The 22945-nt window shown below is 38.3% G+C and overlaps 1 protein-coding gene across 2 annotated transcripts; it reads right to left on the bottom strand.

Annotated features, from left to right (window-relative positions):
• Nucleotides 1–272: 272 nt before the first annotated feature.
• Nucleotides 273–22489, bottom strand: LOC131979820 (SUN domain-containing ossification factor-like). Of its 2 annotated transcripts, XM_059343860.1 has the most exons (24): nt 22265–22489; nt 18026–18140; nt 17568–17681; nt 17038–17270; nt 16691–16804; nt 14712–14859; nt 14505–14622; nt 12866–12990; nt 12704–12771; nt 12507–12614; nt 11354–11459; nt 10908–10928; nt 9649–9704; nt 9059–9141; nt 7930–7995; nt 7752–7817; nt 7544–7628; nt 4989–6326; nt 4053–4140; nt 3129–3233; nt 2251–2408; nt 1795–1871; nt 1595–1650; nt 273–963 (listed from the first exon to the last, which is right to left on the bottom strand). In XM_059343860.1, the coding sequence occupies exons 1-24, from the start codon at nt 22327–22329 to the stop codon at nt 496–498; spliced, it is 3981 nt and encodes a 1326-aa protein (XP_059199843.1). In that variant the 5' UTR covers nt 22330–22489; the 3' UTR covers nt 273–495. The 2 variants fall into 2 exon arrangements, with proteins under 2 accessions (XP_059199843.1, XP_059199844.1); XM_059343861.1 differs by lacking the exon at nt 10908–10928.
• Between the last annotated feature and the right edge of the window lie 456 nt (nt 22490–22945).

Raw genomic sequence — 22945 nt, 5'->3', positions numbered from 1 at the left:
CCCATACTACATTTTCACTTCTTTTATTTTGAAGAACTGAATACAGAAACCCCCTGTACTTGTTTGAGGCAATGTCCCGACCGCAGATTTATTGAGAAGTCTGAACTGAATTCTTATTAAATAAAAAGGTACTGATGGGAAACTGAGATTGGTTTTTGAAAAACAAAAACAAAACAGTAACTTCTTCAAAATAGAGGTCAGGGTGCAGCATGTCGACAATAAAACTTGATTGAATCTTTCCGTTAGTGTGTAGGGTCAACAGTCACAGTCGATTGTTCCAAACAAAAGAGAAAAGCTTTAATGGAAAGCTGGGAAGACATTTCTTGATTTGAAGAATAACAAATATAAACATCTGACACGAACATGAACAGAAAAGAAAAATAAGAGTGAAGGGATTGTCTCATATCGAAGCTTCAAGCTGCCTGTGGCTACAGAAATGAATGACCATCCTCTTTTTTAAGAGTTAAGCAGTCTGTGTGAAGGAGTGGAGTCCTGTCAAACAGGACCTGAGAGGGCAACATTTACCCCAAATGTCCCAGAGCTTTGCTCCGATTTCCTGTTCATCAAGTCCTGTATGGTAGAGATGGGCAACGGTTGGCTCCTGTCCCTCCGTGGGGCCTGATGCAAGTCCACCACTGCACAACTGGGCTTGGGACGCCTGCGTCTTAATGCCCGTTTCTCCGCCCGGGTCTTGGGCTGGGGGAGCCCCTCACAGATTCGGCTGCAGGCTGTGGTGATGCCGCAGAAGGAGGGGTCATCTGAGTGTGAAGATGCCTCAGAGCTGCCCTCTGACGGAGAGTCTCTAAACAGAGGCTGAAGAAACCTTTTTGTAAAGGGCATGGGGTTTGTGGTGACAGGTACACCGTTCATTATAATGGCTCCATTACACAGTTCTGGAGCAGAATTAAAAGAGGGTTTCAGAGTCTCCACTTTCTCCATGGGTTTCATCTTACGACGTCTCCTCTGTGTGGGGAAAGGTAAGGGGAAAAGACAGTTAACACTACTTGCAACCAGTATTTTAAACTTCAAACTGCACTGCAATAAACGAACCTGGTCTCACAGAAATCCGTGAAATAGCCACGGATTTCGCTTAACTCAAAATCCGTGGAATAGCCACGGAATCGCTGAAAATTTTGTGAAACTGACACGGATTTCGCTACAATGCAAGTTAATGACAGTCATATCCCGTGGCTATTCCATGGATATTTGTTCCTATTGGTTTGTTCCAAGTCACGTGACTTTCAAGGTCCCGGCGGTCAGAACAAAAAACATGGCGGACAGTTTTCTCATTTTTAGTGAAAAATCAATATTTTGACTTAATTTCTGCATAAAAATGGATTTTGATCACATTTCTAGCAAGAAATATATGTTTTATTTTCTAAATATTCACTCAGTGAATGTACATAATCACTTTGTATGTTGGAATAGCCACGGGATATGACTGTCATTAACTTGCATTGTAGCGAAATCCGTGTCAGTTTCACGGAAATTTGAGCGATTCCGTGGCTATTCCACGGATTTTGAGTTAAGCGAAATCCGTGGCTATTTCACGGATTTCTGTGAAACCATGTTGAATAAACTCATCTGAACTCACCTTTCTGTTAGCTTGACAAAGACTCTGTGTCTCCTCTAAGTGCAGCATTTCTGGGCCTGTGAGCCAAGAATTGAGGTTAATTTCTACCAAGACAAGGAATGGTGCAATCCTGGATTGATTAGCTATTCAAGATATACGAGAAAGCACTTGAAACAGATTAGTATTATTACCCTGATAGCACTTATGTAGTGGAACCGTACCTTCAGTGGTGGCGAGTGAGTGTATGAGTGGATAGGATGCACTCCTCTTCAAGCCCGTCTCATCACAGGAGAACTGCCTATTAAAGTAACAGTAATGGTTGAGCAAAAACACTGCATGTAGCACCTTTATTAAGACATGAGTCACGGATGTGTCATCGCTTAAGATTCCAGCTGCGATGCTCTTGATGATTAATTGTATCAATAAACTGGCGTAATGAGTAGAAGCCGTTCAAGGCACAGTAACCTCTGCCCATTAGCTGTTATAGCCTATTTGGAGGTGGCACTCAGTGCTAATTAACACTTACCCTCTCCACTAGAGCTTTCTCTTTGCAACATCTGAGCATTTTCATATTTACTCCACTGAATCTTGTTACTAAGATAGTATTTGTGCACGGTAGTTTCTGTCATTCTACATATTTTTCAGCAGAAAGTGAAACTGTACGGTTGTCTTGCTACCTCTCAGGACAGCAGTAGGTGTAGCTCTTAGGGATAGGTGGTTCTGGTTCTGTGTTTGGAGGAATACTGGAGATGCGGCAGTGGTTGGCACAATACAGCACACCGAGACACAGACACATCACCAGAGACAACAGCAGGTAGTTCTGCCTGTCTGACACCTAGGAGACACATCATTGATTACATCATTAGAAAAACAGCAGCAATGTGACAATGAGACAAAAAAAATACATTGAAGAAAAACTAACAATTCCATGTGTACAAGTTTAAAAATTGTTTCTTCCTCCTTCCTATTCACATTGGCTCAGAGACATGATATCCTGCATGAATTTAGAAAAGATTAGATACACTATTCGGGGATCAGAGAATAAATTCTACAAAATATGGTGCCCCTTTTTGGTATTTTATGAGAAACCTTCAACAATAATTTCTGAGTAGATTTATTTTTAGTATTATTATTTATTTATTCTCCTCAATTACTATTTTTTATTAATCCTTTATATATTTCTCCTTTCTCTCTAAGCATTGTTGTTAATTAATTTGTTATCTTTATTCTGTCTATTTACAATCTTTTGCCAGTGGCTGTATATGTATGTCTATGTTCGGATGTTTGGTCAAGTTGTGTCATGGGTATATGTTGTACAAAAAAATCAAAAATCTTCTCCCTGTACAGTGATTGTTTTATACATACTTTGTCATCAATAAAAAGACCATTGAAAAAAAAAAAATAATAAATTGTTTCTTAAATGATTTGTCTGGACCCATGTGTCATCCTAATAACTTGGTCCCAGACAAAGACTGCATTTATTTCATTTGATATGAGGCTGAAAAAAACCTCCTGATTACAGATGAAGGCTTTGTGCCTGGAGCGTTGGATCTACCTCATTCTGCAGCTGGCTGACTCTGACAGACAGGTTGAGAACCAGCTGAGTCACATTCTCCAGCTGGCCCTGCAGCAGCTGAATGGACTCAGTCTGACGCTGGTCCTGTGGGAGGAAAAGGACAGCAAATCAAGCAATCACAATCATAGAATTAACGAGGTGTGTGGAAGCAAATATTCAAAGGTACAGTGTTGTTTTTGCCTGTGAGTTTTGCCTTCGAGTGACCCTTTTCACGCTACAGATTGACTAATAGAAAAATATTTTGTGATTGGTGCAGGACCTTTTAAATAAAATCAATAATAAAAAAAGATTTGGGGAAAACTCAAGCATTTCTACAGGCATGGAAAAGAATATTAGACCACCCTTTTACTTAAATTTCCTCAACAAAAAAAGGTGACATCTAGCCATTTTCCATGGTTTTCTTGATTTTTTTGTAAATTTTTCTTTCCCAGTTTGTATTTTTGTGTTCTATTTTTCTAGACATTTTCCATGGTTTTCTTGATAATGATTTTGGTTATTATCAAGAAAACCATGGAAAATGTCTAGATATCAGCTCTTAAATTAAACTCTTATGAGCTATTTTTGTTGTTATCATTATATTTGCCCAAACAAATGTACTTTTAGTTGTACCAGGCATTAAAATGAACAAGAAATTGAAGAAAACTCGGGTGGTCCAATCATTTTTTCCATGACTGTACATGGTGACTGTCTGGACTAATGTTTGTGTTCCATTCAAGCGGCTTAAAGTTATGCATAATTAAGGATATGGCCATTTGGAGTGACAAGCAGGTGGCATGTTTCGGCCACCAGGTTTTATTCAGCCCGCCTCAGCACCACCCACGCTCCACCTTTTTGCCAAGATGGTGACAGCCGGAGCCGCCACACCTCAGAAACCTAATTAAGGTCTCTGGTTTCATTGCTCACCTGCTCCTCTGCTATTCTAGAGGTGTTCTGGAGTTTAATGATGGTTTTGTTGAAAGCCTTCTGCATCTCCTCCATCTGCTTTCGATACCTTCAACCAAAACATAGAAGAAAAACACTTAATATCAGCCACTACTTCCTTTCTGTTCAAAACAATAGTGTGTGTCCCCGTTCCTCACCTCTGACTAGGGTTGTCAGAAGTATCGAAACTCAAAAAAGTATTGATACTAAAACTTTGTATCCGGATACGATACTCATTTTCAAAAGTATCGATACCCCCCAAACAGCAACACACACAGCCAAAAATATTGTTCCAATTGTTATTGTTTATCGTATTTATTTATTTTTTGCACTACCTCAGACCTGAAGCTTGTTTTCATTGTTGCAGTTTCTTTTTGCACAACTGTTTTTTATTATAAATAAACCTGTGGTTCTGTTAATTTTTACATGTTGCATTTTTCTTGTTAATAAAAATATTTCTGTTAAATTTTGGGGTCTTTGTTTTTATCCTGGTGGTATCGAAAATGGTATAGAGCAGGGGTGTCAAACTCTGGCCCACGGGCCAAATTTGGCCCGCAGTGTAATTTTATTTGGCCCGCGAGGCAATCACAAATTATTATATTATTATTGTAAATGAATGACATTGATGTGTTTTTTATTTGAAATAAAAGCACGTGCACTATAAAAATAGTGCATGTCTGCACTATTTAGTTATATATTGTATGTTTATAAGCGTTGCTGGTTCCATATTTAATGTTAAAGCAAAACATGTTTGGTATATATTAAAAGGTTTATTTATTCAATATGGCCCGCGATTTTATTCAAGTTTTAAATTTTGGCCCATTGTGTATTTGAGTTTGAGACCCCTGATATAGAGTATCAAATATTTTCCTGAGTATCGGTATCGAGTTGAAAATTTTAGTATGGTGACAACCCTACCTCTGGCTTAGCTGTTCCAGGTAGCGTCCGCTGAGTGACATGTTCATCTCCAGGGCCTTGATGCGGTTGTTGAGCCTCATGAACACGGACTCCTTCTGGCTGGAGCCGTGCACCAGGTTCCCGTTCTGCTCTGTGCCATTGGGTGGATCTGCATAGATATCTGAGAGGGACGGTGAGGTAGGAGAGGAAGGCTTGCCGCCTGACGACGCAGAGATGTCTTCTGGGAAATCCTCCGTTTTAGTTTCTGTGATGACTGAGTGGCCGCCGGAGGGCTCGAGCTCTGTGATGGAGTCTGGAGCCGGGTGGGGCGGCTCAGTGGGAGCAGAACCGCTGTCAGGAGCAGCTGATGGGTCAGGCTGAGGTTCTAGATGAGGGGAGGCGGTTAGATGGATGACTTCGGATTCGTCTGTCTTATCTGGGGTTTGGATGGGGGCGTTTAATTCTGGTTTAAAAACTGCAATGTCAGACTTTTCTTCTGTTGGTGCCACTGAGGCATCATCCACTGTGGCACTTACGCTGGGTTTCACATAGACGGAGCTACTAAGAGAGACTGAAGGCTCAATGTGTTTCTCTTCAAACTGCACGTCCTGGCTCTTTTCTGGCTTCATCTCCCTGGCTGATTCCACAGAAGACAGCTGTGGCGTCTCCACAATAGGGGTAGGTTTGGCAGGGGATGAGTCAGCTGCACTGGGTGCGGGGAGGTTGGAGGTTTGACTGGGCTCCAGCAGAGGAGGTTCGGACATCGACTCTTTATGAGACTCTGCCGCGTTCCCTGGAGGCGGAGGCTCTTCTGACGGGCTGGCTCCGCTCTCTGGCTCCTGTTCAGAAGCTTGTTCCTGTTCATGGGGCTGATGTACCTCTCCGTGGTGCTGCGGAGGTTCAGGGCAAGCAGAGGGCAGCAGGGGAGGTTGCCAAGCGGGTGTTTGGATGGGAGGAATCATTTGCTTTCTGCTCATCGTTTGGCATTTTCGTTTTTTGGACAGCAGGGCTGAACACTGCCAAAGGAGATACTCCTGGAGGGAAGCTGCGCAAGAGCAGGAGGAAGAAACTGAAGGAAGTAATGAACAGTAGTGCTGGATGTCTTGTTGTAGCTCATGCTGAAAGCTTTTCTCTTTCTCTTCATCCAGCTCCTCCTCCTTATCCAAAAGAATGATTGTAGAGCCGATTGGTTCTTCCTCATCTTTCTCTAAAGGAGTGATAATTCTTTCCTCCACTGGGGGGAGCTCTTGTCTGCTTGTATCAGTGGTGGCTGTTTCTGACTCAGAGGACTCTGAGGAGGGAGCTACAGCTGCAGGGATATTGGGCTCTGGTAAAATTTCTTCCACTTCAGAGTCTGGACTAGAGAGGGAGAAGAACATAGAGCATATTGAAGTATAGTCAGAAAAAGACAAAAAAAGTGCTTCAGGCTCATTACAAAAGATCTAAAGAGAGTCGAGTACAGCAACCTTATCCATTATTTCACAAAGAACTAGCTAATGAAGAAGCAGATTTCCAGTTATGAGAAACTAATAAAAGCTTTTTTTATATACCATAATGTACTAGCATTGGTTTTTTGGGCAGTATTACTCAATTTACATCAATTTGGGTGAAATCTGGCCTGAGACAGAGTGCTGGGTGGCCTGCCAACCATTTTCTAATTCACAATCAAAATAAATTGATTCACACTGGGAATGTTGTTTGTACTTCTAATCTAAATAAGGTGCCAGGGTGTATTAAAAAAGCATCGTAACAGATTTGGTTTATCGGAAAATAAAATAAGAGCCAGGGAAGGTTCCCCTGGACGCCCTGACAGAGGTCTGATGGTCTGATCCCATAAATAAAAGAGCTTAAATAAACTATTCATCCTGTCCCTGGTGTATTTTTATGAATCATACAAACATTTGAGTGATTTCATGATGGAAGAGGTTATTGTTTTGTCTAATAACTGGCCCCTAGCTTCCTGTCATTTTGCAAAAGTGGTTCCTCTGCAATGCAAGTCAAGCATCCCTGTTGTACAGTTTGTACAGTAGGGGATTTTACTGGATTTTTCGAGGACTTTCCAGCGCCCAATTCCCTCAAATTCAAGGACCCAACACAACATAGTCTGCAACAGTTTAAGGTTAATTACTTTTACAACACTAAGAACTTTTATAATGAGGACAAGCAGGCTTTAAAGAAGCTCAAAGATAAATAAATGAATAAATATCCAAACAACTTCAAATTCTGATTTTGCACAAAAGATATCCATTCAAGCCCTTTCAATGACCCATGGCTATTTATGTCTATTTTCAAAAGCTTTCAAGGCCTAGAGGAATAAAGGAAAGTCTAATTATACTTCAGTAAAAACACATTTAAAACAATTTTTCATGGGTTTTCATGTGAAGTCATATAGGTCAAAAGGCATTCATAACGCCAACACTTTTCCTCCATTCAATCAATATAAATAACATTTCAAATCAGGCAATAACCTGCATTTAAGTTGTTGGGGTTTTTTTGTTGTTTTTTTTACTCTGAAAGACAATACCAGCATTTAAGTTTTGTTGAATCAATATTAACGACTCATGACATGTACTCACACTGAAGTGAGCTCCGTAGTTTGAGAGGCGGTTTCGAGTTGGTCTGATGACTCAGTCATGTTCACTTCCTGTAATGAAAGGTTGCCTACAAAACAAGAAAAACAACACTGAGAATAAACACACAAATAATTATATTTTTTTAAAAACAGATGTGAGACTGAACTGGAGCTACAGGGCAGAACTGTGAACCTGACTGTGATGGTCGTACCTTGCATCTCTGGGCCTCCGCCGAGAACGTTGACAGCGATATTATTTACCATGTTCAAAATGACATCTGAAGAGAAAATGTAAACAACACAGTGATAAGTCAATGTAGCACTGTAATCCAGGTTTGGGATCATAGTTGTCATTTTTAGGAAGTAGAAATCCATGTTTGCTACACTTACCCTTTGCTGATCCAATCAGATTCTTGGATAACTTGACTTCACCAGGTGCATAACCAGGAGGATAATCTGTAGGAGAAGTGCACTTAATAAACCACATCACTCTCATGAGCAAACATTAAAAGAGCAACGATAAATGTGACTGTAAAACCACTTTGACTTTGATGCAGTAGCTTAAAACATAATGTCTAAACCCACAGATGAATGGGGGAATTTCAATGTAATAAGTTGACAATATACAGGGTTCGTACACTTTAGCAGTGGTCAAATTCAAGCATTTTTCAAGGTCAATTTTTACGCTTTTCCAGTATCTTACACCTGTTGTAAATTGCATGTTTTAGATGAGTACTTACATACTAAAAGGGGGAGATTTCACTGAACCATACCAACAGTGATGGTATTACACTTTTAGGAGTACTAAACTATTACTAAAAAAAGACACAAAATGACCCAAAAAAAAAGACACAAAAATACTAAAAATAAGACACAAAATGACCAAAGAAGACAAAAAATTACCAAAAAAAAAAAAAAAGACACAAAATGACCAAAAAATACACAGAATTACTAAAAAGACACAAAAAAAAGGGATGAGTTCTTACATACTAAAAGGGGGAGATTTCACTGAACCATTCCAACAGCGATGGTATTACACTTTTAGGAGTACTAAACTATTACTAAAAAAAGACACAAAATGACAAAAAAAAACCCCACAAAATTACTTTAAAAAGAAACAAAATGACCAAAAAAGACACAAAATTATTTTTAAAAAAAAGACACAAAATGACCCAAAAAAACCCACAAAATGACCCCCCAAAAAAAAGATGGTATTACACTTTTAGGAGGAACGGTCTTCATTTCAGAAAGGCTACTCATTATTTTTTACATTGAACATGTGATTATCTATAGTCTATAGATGGATATAGTCAGATTGCAAGAGAAATACAGTAAGAATTTCAAGCATTTACAAGCACTTTCTCCAAAAGCACTTTTTAAACCTTGAAAATACAACATTTAAATTCAAGCATTTTCAAGGATTTCAAGCACCCTTACGAACCCTGAATATTATCCTCAGAAGTGATATGCTGAGATAATTTTCAACTTTATTAAAAAACATGATGTTCTCAGTTCTTACCCAAGTCATCATCCTGATCATCTGGTCTTTCTGCAGGATCGGCTATCTCCTCGTACTCTTCCACCATGCTCGTCCCAAACACCCTGGCAAAACAAGTACATCAAAATAATTCCAAACGCAAGTTCAGTGCAATCTAATCTGTCTTTTCTAGCCAATTTAAAGTTGTCCATTGTCACATATTTGACAGCCTGTAGGAGGCAGAAAACTACACTAAAAGCCTCCAAAACACACACATCATATATGTAATATAGTCATGTATGAGTCCTCCAACAGTTGGTCCTGTTATCTCAACGTAAGACCGTTTCAGTTTGTACAACATGTTTTGTGTGCAAGCTTTAGCCACATTTATCGACATGTTGCAGAAGTGGAAATAACAGCTGCAATAGCTCTCCTTGTTCCCACCACAGGTTTGATAGTGTGCTAAGAGGTGGGGGTGAGCTGACCATAACCACATGCTAAATATTACATAATATCACTTGACACCACGAGAGGCTCACACAGTATCCAACAGTCTATTATTGATTGGAAAATGCATTATCAACTAAAAAGTATGCTAAAAAATGTCACATACATACATGAATATAACATACCTTATGAGACTGAGGGGACAGAAGTGCTCCGAGCCAAAGTGAGAGACCAGCTCTACCTAAAATAGATGAAGAATTACTCAGATATTATCATGGAAATGTTGGCTGTATTGTTCCCTGCGCAAATAAACACTTTCAGCACTGGTTGTATTACTTGCAACAGCAAAGCCATGATTGTATTTTGTTGTAAAATCAATATGAAATGCTGCAATGTGAGTAATTCAAAGGAACAATTCAGATGATAGGTACATTTGATCATTTTACACACTATGTTTTATTTTTTAAATGACAGCTGGTGGGTTTAGTGGGTTATCAAATGTTCATTATTATGTGCCATGATTGTAGTAGTATTTATTCAAGTTACAATGGGTTAGCAGCTAGCATAGCCAGTTTGATTTAGGGCTGTACCAAATGTCTTTTTCTTTTTTTACATTAGAAGCTTTTACTGAGGTTTTGAATGAAGCTTTGAATGTTCGTCATCAATTAACCCTCCTGTTATGTTTTTTTCAGGAACAGTGTTAGAAACTTTTTTTTAAACAACAAACATTGTTTATATTTCATTGATAACTCCATCATTAACCATTTAAATCAATATTTAGTGCAATGGTGTTCTTTACCTCTCACAGATCATGGTTCAATGAGGATAATTCTCTTTTTTCAGAAAAAAAAGCATGTTAAACCTTTTTTTATGTACATAGGAAATACTAATATATAAAATACAATGGATTAACATGACATTGATTTTTTTTCCTTTTATGAAAAAATACTTTTAACAATTTTATTTTATTTTTTTAAACTTTGAACTAAAATGAATATAACTCATCAGTTTTTGACTGCAGTGAAAATGTTGTTTTCATATGATTACATTTTCTGCTTCAATCCGTAGTTGTTGGCCTTTAGCCTTTAAAAAACATCTTGTGAAATTATTACATCCACTTGTATTCAATGCATTTTGACTTTCAGACTTTTCAGTCTTTATTAGTTATTGTGGCCTAGTCTTTATCTGCAACTGCACAGACGCTCTTACTATAAACAAAATAAAATGGACATGAAAAGGAAAAAATTAAAATGTTGATTTAGAAAACGAATGTCAACATCATGAGCGAAGCTTCAGACTATTCAGTACAGCCCTAGTTAGATCTGAATGTGTGTTTAGAGTTGATCACAGCACTTTGACAAAAGAAAGCCACAAAATACATCCCCCTCCACGTTTACTATTCAGCTCACATCACCACAGACCTCTACAAGAAAAGCAGGCTAACCTTTATGTACTTGGTGAACATCTGAAGCATGAGAGAAAGAAAAAAGAGAAAAGAATTAAAGAGACGTATACATGCATTTAAAACAGGACCAACGAGTGTTTGTTGGTTTTCATTTGAGTCACTGCAGACGCAAAATGGCCAAACGTCCGAAGTCTAGAATGTAAATCACTGTCCAAAACGTGCCTGGTTACATTTTACATTTCAGAAATTTACTTCTTCTCTTATCCAGAATGATGTATGTATATTATAGACTGGATGTATAACACTGAATGTTAAATAAAGAAGGTCAAGACTTAATCATTCCACAGACAAAAACTTCCATTCAAAGAGATTCAGAGAGAGTGTAGAGAAACAGATACAGTTAAATGCTCTCCTACAGTAAGAGGTGACAGCAACTCCTCTGCACTACTTCACAACAGAACAGAGAACAGACGCAAAAAACTCACCTTCACATATTTAGCATAAAGATGCTCATCTAATGGGAAGCTCTGGACTGTGCGTTCATCCCTGGCGTGAAAGGTCCCCAGCTTTAGCCACTTGTTTGTTGGATATCTACAAAGAAGATTTGCACAATAGATTTGGAGTTTATGATTAGAGTTTGGAGTCACTGAAAGTTATGATATTTACAAGGTTCATACACTTTTTGAGTGGCCAAATTCAAGCACTTTTCAAGGACTTTCAAGGTCCATTTTCAAGCTTTTCCAGTATCTTACACCTGTTGTAAATTGCATGTTTTAGATGAGTACTTACATGCTAAAAGGGGGAGATTTCACTGAACCAACAGTGTTAAGTGTAATACCAACAGCGATGGGATTACACTCTTAGGAGGAACGGTCTCATTTTAGATAGGCTACTCATTATTTTTTACATTGAACATGTGATTATCTATAGCAGGGATGGGCAACTGGAGGCCCGGGGGCTTCAAACGGCCCGCACTCTCACTTGAAGTGGCCCTCAGTCCAACTACATGCATTTGAGCATTAAATCTTAAAAGTGCAGTGTAAAAATGCACAAAATGACTTCTTGCAATTAATGTTGGTTATTTTTTTATTTGCTTCAAACCTTTTGTATTCCTATGTATACTGTTATACACTGCAAGTTATTTGGTTCTTTAGATAAATCAAACTTAGATTTAGAAGTGTTAGATAATTGATCTTGTTTTAAGAGTTAATTTCTTATTTTAAGTGTTCAACAATGCTTATTTCTAGATTTAACAACCTTAATTCAAGACATGCTGTCAAGTGAAATTATCTGTCCATGCAGCAAGATCATTTCACTCATATTTAGTGTTTTTACACACACCTTTTTTGCAGTGTATATGCATTTGAGCATGAAATATGGCCCCCTCCAGCATTTAAGTTGCCCATCTCTGATCTAAAGTCTATAGATGGATATAGTCAGATTGCAAGAGAAATACAGTAAGAATTTCAAGCATTTACAAGCACTTTATCCAAAATCCAAACACTTTTTAAACCTTGAAATTCAACATTAAAATTCAAGAATTTTAAGGATCTCAAGCACCCGTACGAACCCTGAATTTAAAGAATTCAGGTGTTCTAGTATGGTAGGTGCTGTATGTGTGGTAGCTGCGCTGCATACCTGTCACTGATGGAGACAAGAAAGTCTTTGGGAGTGGAAGAGAAAAGCTCAAAGTTAGCGATGTCCAGCTGCTTCACCTGGATGGGCTCACAGAGCTCGATGATGAACCTGGGAATGAGAAACGAGGCTTGAAAAATGTTTGGTTAAGGTGGAGGTGAAGGTGGATAAAAAGCAGCAGGTGCATGCCTACTACATACCAGATTTTATTACTGCAGGGGTTCAGCATGTACAGGTCCATGTTCTCCTTCAGTATGGCTGAAGTGCTCTGTACGGAACACATTCACAAATCAATACGTGTGCTTTTTAAATATTTATCTAACAGAATATTCTTCAGTAGGATCGTATCATATTTACAGTACCTTTGCCTCGGAGTTAGCGCCAAGAATCTTGGCTCCACACTCCACTGAGGCGTAGTTATTGAAGTTCTTCTGCACCTTCTTCACCGTATGAGCTGCCCCGTTGTTAGTAGTGTGAGTAGACTGAGCTGTTGACGACAAACTATGAATTATGGAGGAATTTTGAAATTCAGTCTTTGGTTTCCCACATACGTTGTGTTCTGGATCATCAATCTTAACACAGTTTATACGGATAGTTTGGATTTGTTTAAAGTGGGTTTTTAGGAGGTACCGCTGTGTAAAGCATAAAAAAGCCCAAATGCAACAAATCCAGAATGAGTTTTCCAGTTTGAACATAAAGTATCTTGTCTATGTACGTGTAGGTCGCAAAGGATTTCGCAAATCACTGCATTCAGTTTTTATTATGTTCAGGCACAGAAGCTAAGCAATACACTGCTGTGTACAGAGGAGCAGCAAATCACAGCAACTTAACAAAAAATCAAGTTTAAGTGTATGCTATTTTTTAGAAAACTTTAACTGATTTACTGTTTTCTAAAGAAATTCCATCCATGTATGCTATCTCCAACACCACCAGACTCCATTGAAAAAAATAATTTAACCTTTCAGAGAGTGTCTGGTCTACTTCTGCCTCAATTGGACAGTTTTTTGTGTTATTAATCAGAATTATTAATTCCCTGTGTTCTGCAAGAAAAAAAATACTGGAGGTCTGGTGGCTTTGTAAAGAGCATAGAACAGCCTCAGTTCCCCCTGGATGAACTTTAACAGGTTACCTGACTGCAAGGCAAAGCAGCAAATATATTAGAATTAAAGCATCATTTAAAACTGCTATTTTTGTGCATGTGTACAATACATTGTGCGGCTGCCACCGTCCTCACAGTGGTGAATGCTTAGCTTCTGTGTCTGTACTCCTGCCTGCCTCTCCAAACTGGAAGTGTCTCCTGTAGGCAATACACTGACTATAGATAAATACCTCATACAACTCCACAAATTAGGGATGCACGATATTGGATTTTTTGCCGATATCCGATATGCCGAATTTTTGCAACTCATTTAGCCGATTATCAATATCGATACAGATATTTTTTCCCACACAACTAATTGCAGAGATCTTCATCTCTCTTCTGTAGTGGAATTAACATACAGTATTATGGTGCGTACTCTTATCACATTTGTTATGTAATATTCATTCCTTGTGCAAAATAAGAACAATACTTGATGCTTAAAACTGCATACTTATTCTTGACAACTGCTTTCAAATAAAATACAAAAAGATAAATCCTTCTTAAAACTTGGATGATGCTCTCCCTGAGATAATCAATAACAATACCCACAGTCAGGGCAAATTTGGCCAATTTCATAATTGACATAATAAGTAAACATGTGGTGAAGGTGCAACAGAGAGGTGATGTGCAAACAATAAAAAATTTCCGAACATATGACAGACATAGGCGCCGAGGTTGTGCATTTAATCAAGTAAGCAGCACCACATTATTTAATCGGTTTATTATATCGGCATGTTGGCAGATGTCTGATAGTTAATTTTTAAGCCAATATCAGCTGATACCGATAACGTGCCAATAATATCGTGCATCTCTACCACAAATCCAAACTATCCCTTCAAAAGATACACTTTTTATCTTACTCTTTTCATTCTCGACTTCCATCATCTTCCGCGTCCACTCATCAAAAGTGGGGATGTCCTCGGGGTCTTTGCTGCTCACGCTGGAATCTGTGCCTGTGGTAGCAGGGGAGCTCGGGTCCTGTCGAAAAGATAATGAGAAAATGAGAGCTGGGGCACCTCCTTTGGTAGAGAGAGGAAAATAGTTCACAGGGTATCCGAGTTCCTTACTTTCTCTTTCTCTTTCAGCATCTGTGATGTGTTGGTCTCCAGATGCGGTGTGCTGTGGTCAGGTTGAGAGCTCAGAGGAGGGTCAGTGAGGGGTTTAGTACCTGCAGTGTGAACGTTGGAAGTGTTCTCCAGAACAATTGGAGGATTGCTGTGGAAACAAAAAATGTTCAGAGTCCTGTTTATTTGTGCTTGAAGTTGAACTACAGTATAACCTGATTCTGTGGTGGTCACACATACAGTACAGGCCAAAAGTTTGGACACACCTTCTCATTCAATGTGTTTCCTTTATTTTCATGACTATTGACATTGTAAATTCATCAAAACTATTAATGAACACATATGGAATTATGTACTTAACAAAAAAGTGTGAAATAACTGAAAACATGTCTTATATTCTAGTAAGCAAAGGGTGGTTACTTTGAGGAATCTAAAATACAAGACATGTTTTCAGTTATTTCACATTTTTTTTGTTAAGTACATAATTCCATATGTGTTCATTCATAGTTTTGATGCCTTCAGTGAGAATCTACAATGTAAATAGTCATGAAAATAAAGAAAAACGCATTGAATGAGAAGGTGTGTCCAAACGTTTGGCCTGTACTGTACAACTAACTGCCAAAGCCAAATAGACAATTCAGTAGAGATATTGTAGTAGTTAAAGCCCAGAAGACCTTGGTTTTACATGTGTTAAGTTACTTGACGAGGAAAAAACTTCCACAGTATACAATAACAAAAAGCTTTATTCCACAGTTCTGTTCTTATAAGAGTTTTTAATGTTTATTTTCCCTAATCAATAACTATAACTGAGGTAAGGAAATCATGTGAGCCTCAACAAATAGAACTTCAAAGCCCATGGCCCAAAAAAACAAACAAACAAACAACTTTTTCTCTTAAAGTCACAGTAACCTGCCTTACTGCTCATAACAAAAGGTACAAAAATAACATCTCTATACAAATATTATTCTTATAGTAACATGAATTCACTGTGGCGTATGTTGTTGTCATGGTCATGATGTGTTGGTTTATGTTGGGTTGATTATGTGTATGATCTTGCACTATATTATTGTGTAAGATGTTGTGCTGTATCGCATCAAGCTATATTGCATGATGATGTCTCCTGTCCCCTTGTGTTATTATATTATATATTGTTTATTTTTTATATCTTTTAATTTTTAATATTTATTTACTTTTTTTTTATTTTATTATCTTTTTATTTATTTACTTTATTTATTTTCATTGTGTTATACATACAGTACAGGCCAAAAGTTTGGACACACCTTCTCATTCAATGCGTTTCCTTTATTTTCATGACTATTGACATTGTAAATTCATCAAAACTATTAATGAACACATGTGGAATTATGTACTTAACAAAAAAGTGTGAAATAACTGAAAACATGTCTTATATTCTAGTAAGCAAAGGGTGGTTACTTTGAGGAATCTAAAATACAAGACATGTTTTCAGTTATTTCACACTTTTTTTGTTAAGTACATAATTCCATATGTGTTCATTCATAGTTTTGATGCCTTCAGTGAGAATCTACAATGTAAATAGTCATGAAAATAAAGAAAAACGCATTGAATGAGAAGGTGTGTCCAAACTTTTGGCCTGTACTGTATATGTGAGCCATGTTATACATATTTATATATGTTATATCATCTGCCTCTCATCCACATACACACACACACACACTCGTGATGCCTCTGTGCACATCATTGTACATTTGTGTTTTTCTTTGTTGTTGTCGGCGCTGAATGTCTGCTGTCTTTACTTGTGTTCCACATGGTGTAGCATATTTGTCCCTCATGTCACCTTGAATTATATTTATTATGTTTATCTGGCTGATTTTAACTTAACATAAAACACACTGAAATTGTTCCTATTTATTAACTTATACTTCTACAAATATAACTTGGCTCCCACAGATATGTAGATATTTTTAGCTCACTATGTAGGGCACAAGATTCGCTGTACCCACCTATCATTGTCATATGGGTTCTTCTCTTCTTGTTCTTCTTCTTCACAGTCAGCTGGAGGAAGGTCAGAATCGATGACCTCAGGTGCAGCTACGTCAGCTGCATCATCCGAAACACTGCAATTAAACAACAACCATGTTACCCTTTTGCAGGCCTTTCATTTGCAGAGAAATATCAAAGAAAAAAAATCTGTATTTTGCTTGCTTTCATGCAACACTGTAACCTGAAGCAATATACATTTTCTAAAACACCAAAAGAAGATACAGCGAAGCAAGCATCTTTCTAGATAACTGACGGATTAAATTAACAGTACAGCTCTTTTGGAGAGAAAAAAGTGATGATATCTTGCCTCTCTGGGATGTTGTCTTGAAGCTTAATGATGTTGGAGTTGTCTTCAAGTTCAGCAGCAATATAAGAGACAGGGTCAGAGACAGGCAGCAGGGAGGCTGAGTCCTGGTCTTGAGTGATGGAGGTTTCAGGGTGATGATTTTCTAAGTTTTGCTCAGGTTCTGGCTCAGTTTGTGAAATGTCTTTGTCTGCCTCCAACTCTTCCTCCACAGCAGGCTCCTCTGCTTCAAAGGCCTAATGGATAAACAGAAGAGATATTTGAGCGGTGGAGGGAAATGTTAAAACGGCTGGACCATTAGCCAGAGTTAGATCTATCAACCAAACACTTAGAGCTTCAGATGTGCCAGGCAGAAGGATCAATAAAAAAGGACTGGATGGTACGCTGCATATAAATGCTTATCCAGGTCTAAAACCAGGTCTGTTGTGCTGCTCTGGAGGAAACCAAACAGTAAATCCTTTGGAGGGCTTAGTTTAAACGTGTATTTGGAAAATGATGTTGTTATTTACAGAAATAATAAATCTATACTGTACCTTTAAATATTGCTTTGTGTCCACTTCTTGTGTTGTCTGCTCCTGTTTTTGCCAATCATCCTCTATCACTTGCTCAGTTTCAGATAGGGCAGATAATGCCCCGCTTTCCTCAACCTAGAGAAGAAAAAAAATCACACACAAATCAATATACACAGATATCTCTGACACTATGAAAGGCTCAGTTCAGTCACAGAAGCCAAATGATCCTGATATCTGCAGCATAATGTTTTTTTTACTAGTTCATCTACTCAGATACTGTTGCTATTACTAATATTCTGACAGGAGTCACATTTAGCTTTGACTTTGACTTAACATTTGCTTCACTTTGCGATAAAAATATCGGGATATATATCGTACATCAATATTCAGCCTAAATATAACAGAATATGACTTTTGGTCCACATCGCACAGACCTACGTGAGGTGCATTATACTATGGTAGTATACAGCTGATGCTACCTTGTGATGATGATTCTGTTCCCCCGACTCTTCCTCCGAACCGACGTCCTGTGAGGACACGGGCCTCTGGGCCTCTTGGAGCGACTCTTGGCAACCGACATAGTAACTAGGGTACCTGTGAAAAAAGGGAGAGAATAACAGTGTCATAATTTGTCTGAATGTAGGTCATTTGTTAATGCATTAGAGAACAATGTCCTGGTATCTGGGAAGGAAGTAAAAGTACTGTATAGGGGTACTCATAAACTCTTACTAAACATTTTATTTGACTGCAGTGAGTGAGTCATAATACACAGTGGGAGCTGCAGCCCAATGTCACAGTGTGATGCACTGACAAAGTCCCGGCGGACTGTTGTACCCCAATGCAGACAGTTTATCTTATCTGTATGCAGTCAGGGGAAGAGACACACCACAAACAAGCTGCTCAGCCCGACTGTAGGGCCATGGAAGATAAAAGCAATATTTAAAATGTTATTTATATTTCATTATGTCGTTGTTGTCTGAAACCGATTGTATCTGTCACCTGTTTAGTGAAAAAGAAAAATATAAATAAAAAATAAAAATAAAAAAATAACCTTTTTTTTTTTAACTTTTATATTTTTCTAACTAGAGTTAGGTTTCAGTGTAAATGCGTATTAAACCCGTATGTTTGTTTTAAACACCACCTTTCTGTTAATTAAGTTACTTGACGAGGAAAAAACTTCCACAGTACTCCGATGTAAAAACAATAACAAAAAGCTTTATTCCACAGTTCTGTTATTGTAAGAGTTTTCAATGTTGATTTTCCCTAATCAATAACTATAACTGCGGTAAGGAAATAATGTAAGCCTCAACAAATAGAATTTGAAAGCTTTTTTTTTTACTTTTATATTTTTTCTAACTAGAGTTAGGTTTCAGTGTAAAGGCGTATTAAACCTGTATACGTTTGTTTTAAACACCACCTTTCTGTTGGGTGACACTGTGCCAGAACCAGTGTTCAGGTTCACAGTGAGTGTGCACACTCCAGACAGGAAAACAACAGTAATTAACAGTAACAAGGCTTTTAATAGTTGCAATAACAAGGGAACCTTCCTGTTGGGGGGAAAGGTCCTCCTCACACAGTCTCAAAGGCCACACCAACAGTGACTGAAAACTTGTCAACAATCCAAAGCCGCTATCTGGGTTTTATTCTGGATTCCAGGTCAAGTACTTAACTTGGCCACTGGGCCGGCTGTCGAAACCCTTTTGTTGGTCTGACTTGAGGGGCTAGACCAGTGACGGCTGTTAACAACAGAGCATTTGTTTTCTAATTGAAAGCCCCCGAAGAGGCAAAGAGTGGTGTTAAGACATGACTTGCTCAATAATTAACTAAGTGGTTAGAGCAGTTGACAGGAAATGGTAGGAAGTTAAAGAGGTTTTTAGGTGCCATGATGAAGTGGATATTCTCTCTGTGGGTGAGCCTAATGTGCTGTACATACAGTAACAAGTTTTTCAACATACAAGAGTGACTGGTAAAAATAAATTCAGGAAATGGCAGGAATAGAAGATTGTGTCTAAGGGATAGCAGACTCAGCAGTTATTAAAAACAGAGTTGGATATGAAAAGAAAAATAAATGAGCTGCCCACAATGCAACTAATGAAAGATAAACGTGTCTCCCAAGTGCAAAGATCATTATAATGTGTGCATTATCATCAAGATTTTCTCTGAGACACACCTTTGACTGTCAAGTGGCCTGTGAGTCAACTTGTCACTATGTCATCTATGTCACGTGAGGTGACACATCATTGATTACTACAATTGATAACCTGCATAATAATCTGAGAAGATTAGTTCATGACCATATGACATGATACGTGTCGACATTTAGAGGAAGAATAAATAATTTATATTCTGGCATACAGTTACACATGACAAGCATAGATATTGTGGCGCAAGCATATCAAATAATTTAAAAGTTGCCCCACAAAAATCCAACACTGCCATAAAATCAACCTTATAATGTCATAACAACCAGATACCTAGAAGGATTTGACAGTAACTGTTGCCAGGTTGCTGTTGGGAAAACATTTTGAGAAAATGGCAACTAATTCTTGGCCTTTTCAAACTAAAAAAAAAATAGGGACAGCATGCACCAAATAATGCACCACATAATAAGTAATATATGATATTTGTTGCAATGGTGGTATTTCAACATTTCTGAGGGATCTGTGAATAACATGACAACAACTGCACTGCTGGTATTTTGTATAGCAGTGATTGAGGGTGGACACATTAACTAATCACACTTTTGATCCAATTAGGTAAAAGATCAGATAAAACACAAACTACAAAGAAATTGTACTGTACTGCGATAACATTTTCAGGATTGAGTGTATGTATAACTGCATAGTGTCTTATTCAACATATAAATTATTGCGTATTTTAGTGTATAAGGGATATTTGACATGGTATGACAACTAGTGAACAATCTCTGAGAGCAACAATTTGAAAAGGCCTTTGCCGAGTTTATTTTTTTAAGAAATTCACGAAGGCTCAGCTCCTCCATTCCTCCCATTCCTCAATGAAATGTCTCAGTGTGCCATTCCAGTTATGCAGCACACACAATACCAGTGCCCTGGGGCTGGTCAACCTGAATGCAATTCACCGGGTAGTCATGTTAGTAATTTAACCTTTGTTTTTCATACCAGACATAGAGTCAATCACCATCTATGAACTGTCATGTTTTTACGTTATTGAATTGTGCTGGGTTAAGCGCATACAAAACAGACAACAAAAAGGTCAACAGGATGATCTCACACATGGCTTTACTCTAAAATGAGAGCCAAAGCAATGCTCTGAAAGTAGGCCAGGTCAACATCACTAACATAGTTAGGATTTAATACCATATTGCATCATATCCCTCCCTCCCTTCTTTCTCCATCTCAAGTAGAGTGCTTGTTTTGCTTTTTTACCATCCTCTAACATGATGGCTACGTCCCATAATCATCCTACATAATCTCCCTCTCTGCTGGCTTTACTGTGTTCTGGCAGATGTACACAGACTTTACAACCTCCAGCTTTCAAGGGGACTGACTGACTGACGTGACTGACGTGACTGACCAATAATCCTGTCAAGAGCTGAAGAGCCAAATCTGTGTAACGTCGGCTAACGTTTAGCTCTGTGGGAATCAACAGCTACTGATGTAGACTCAGCAGATTCATCTGTGTGTAGTATACATCTTATGGTTGCTTCAATCTCAAGCCTTGCATACACTGAATGCTTGTCAGCTAATGCTTAAATTAGACCTGAGCGTGTCAAAAACATGACATGGGATGTGTCATGAACATTAATGACACTTTGAAGTAACATTAATGCTCATGATACATGTCATGTTTCTGACAGGCTTGTGTGACTCTTATGTAGACACCTTCAAAATAAAGTGTTACCATATCTTGCTTAAGTCACAAAGGCATGTTCAAAAAAATTGCCAAGTCATATATTTCTCATACATAATTTACACACAGTGTTATTACTATGCCAATAGCCATCCTTTGTTACATCCTTTTTGAGTGAAATGATCAATAAATGTCACATCTGTTTAAAACTGCTTATTCCCTCTGATCACAATTACCCTGTCCAAATCTATCTTTTGTATTGTATTGTTATTAATTCTGTGTATTTTATTGTATTTTATTGCTGAATCTTTTCTATCTTTTTTGTACGGTGTCCTTGAGTGCCAAGAAAGGCGCCTCCAAATAAAATGTATTATTATTATTATTATATGTTACACTTTTGGTGAAGTTTTTTGTGTTTCCTGCAAAACTTGAAAAAATGAGTGAGGCGATTATTTCAACAGGGTGATACACTGAATGCTTGTCAGCCAATGCTTCAATTAGATTCATACATGACAGACTTGTAGCGGCTGACTAAACTAAATCTGCTAAATCGCTTGGTAGTAACGTTTGAATGTCATGAGGAGGAGGGTTAACGTTACAACAGTATATGTTAGATAGCTAACTATCATTTTGTCAGCTAGCTGTATTAAGCCTAGCTAACAAGCGAGTACTTAGTTCAGCAACTAAAGCTAAACTCAGTGACAACAAGTCAGAAGTCAGCCAGGTGCCACATCACAGCATCATGTTAACGCTAGCTAGTAGCTAATACAATGCGCTGTAGCGGGTTTTAAACCTTGGCTACCGTTTGTCAGACAGTTAATTACTTTTCACAGTCAATGACATGATAACAACACTTAGTTAAAAGGGTGAAAATGTCATCAACTTACCAACAGACTACAGCCACACAGAGCAACACTGACACAAGTCGCCATAACAGTGGTATCATCTTCATCCCTCTCCTGCCGGGACACACATCCTCGCCGTACTCAGTACTCAGAAATGGCGTTTTATCCTTTCAGCAGGCTCTCTTGAGCTGTGGAGAACATAAATTCACACGCGGTTTCCTGCTAGCTTAGCTGCCGTTCGCTGTTTGACGGGTGGAGTGTGATGCTAGCCGCTGTCACACACTCACGCGCACACAACTTGCTGCCGACTGTCAGCTCGTGTCGGCGGTCAACCGTCCAATCAGAAGGCAGAGAAACCGTTGCGCAGTTCAAACTGAGTGTCTGTTGGGAGCGCTCGGTTCTTGGAATGTGGATGCGCCAGTGGGCGGTGCTTCCTGTGAGTGAGGTATTGAAGCAGGGTAAGAGAGGCTACTGTGCTTTCAAGTGTTACTATACTCATGATATTTACGAGTCATGATGAAACAATGGCTTTATAATCAGGTACACCTGAATGATACGCGAGTCACCGAGATGTAGTGTCTAGAAGTTGGATAACACGGAAGCTGTTTCAGCAGCTATTGCCTTTTTTTTTTATTTTGAAACTTTATTAAAGCAACATGGTGCAAAACAAGACAATACACCAACAAAACAGAGGCAAGCTTTCATACAAAAAAAAAGAAATGT

Source organism: Centropristis striata, chromosome 11 (assembly GCF_030273125.1).
Source record: "Centropristis striata isolate RG_2023a ecotype Rhode Island chromosome 11, C.striata_1.0, whole genome shotgun sequence".
In the NCBI taxonomy this organism is placed as follows: domain Eukaryota; kingdom Metazoa; phylum Chordata; class Actinopteri; order Perciformes; family Serranidae; genus Centropristis; species Centropristis striata.
The sequence above is the reverse complement of the archived record's forward strand: the minus strand, read 5'-3'. Positions and strand labels throughout refer to the sequence as shown.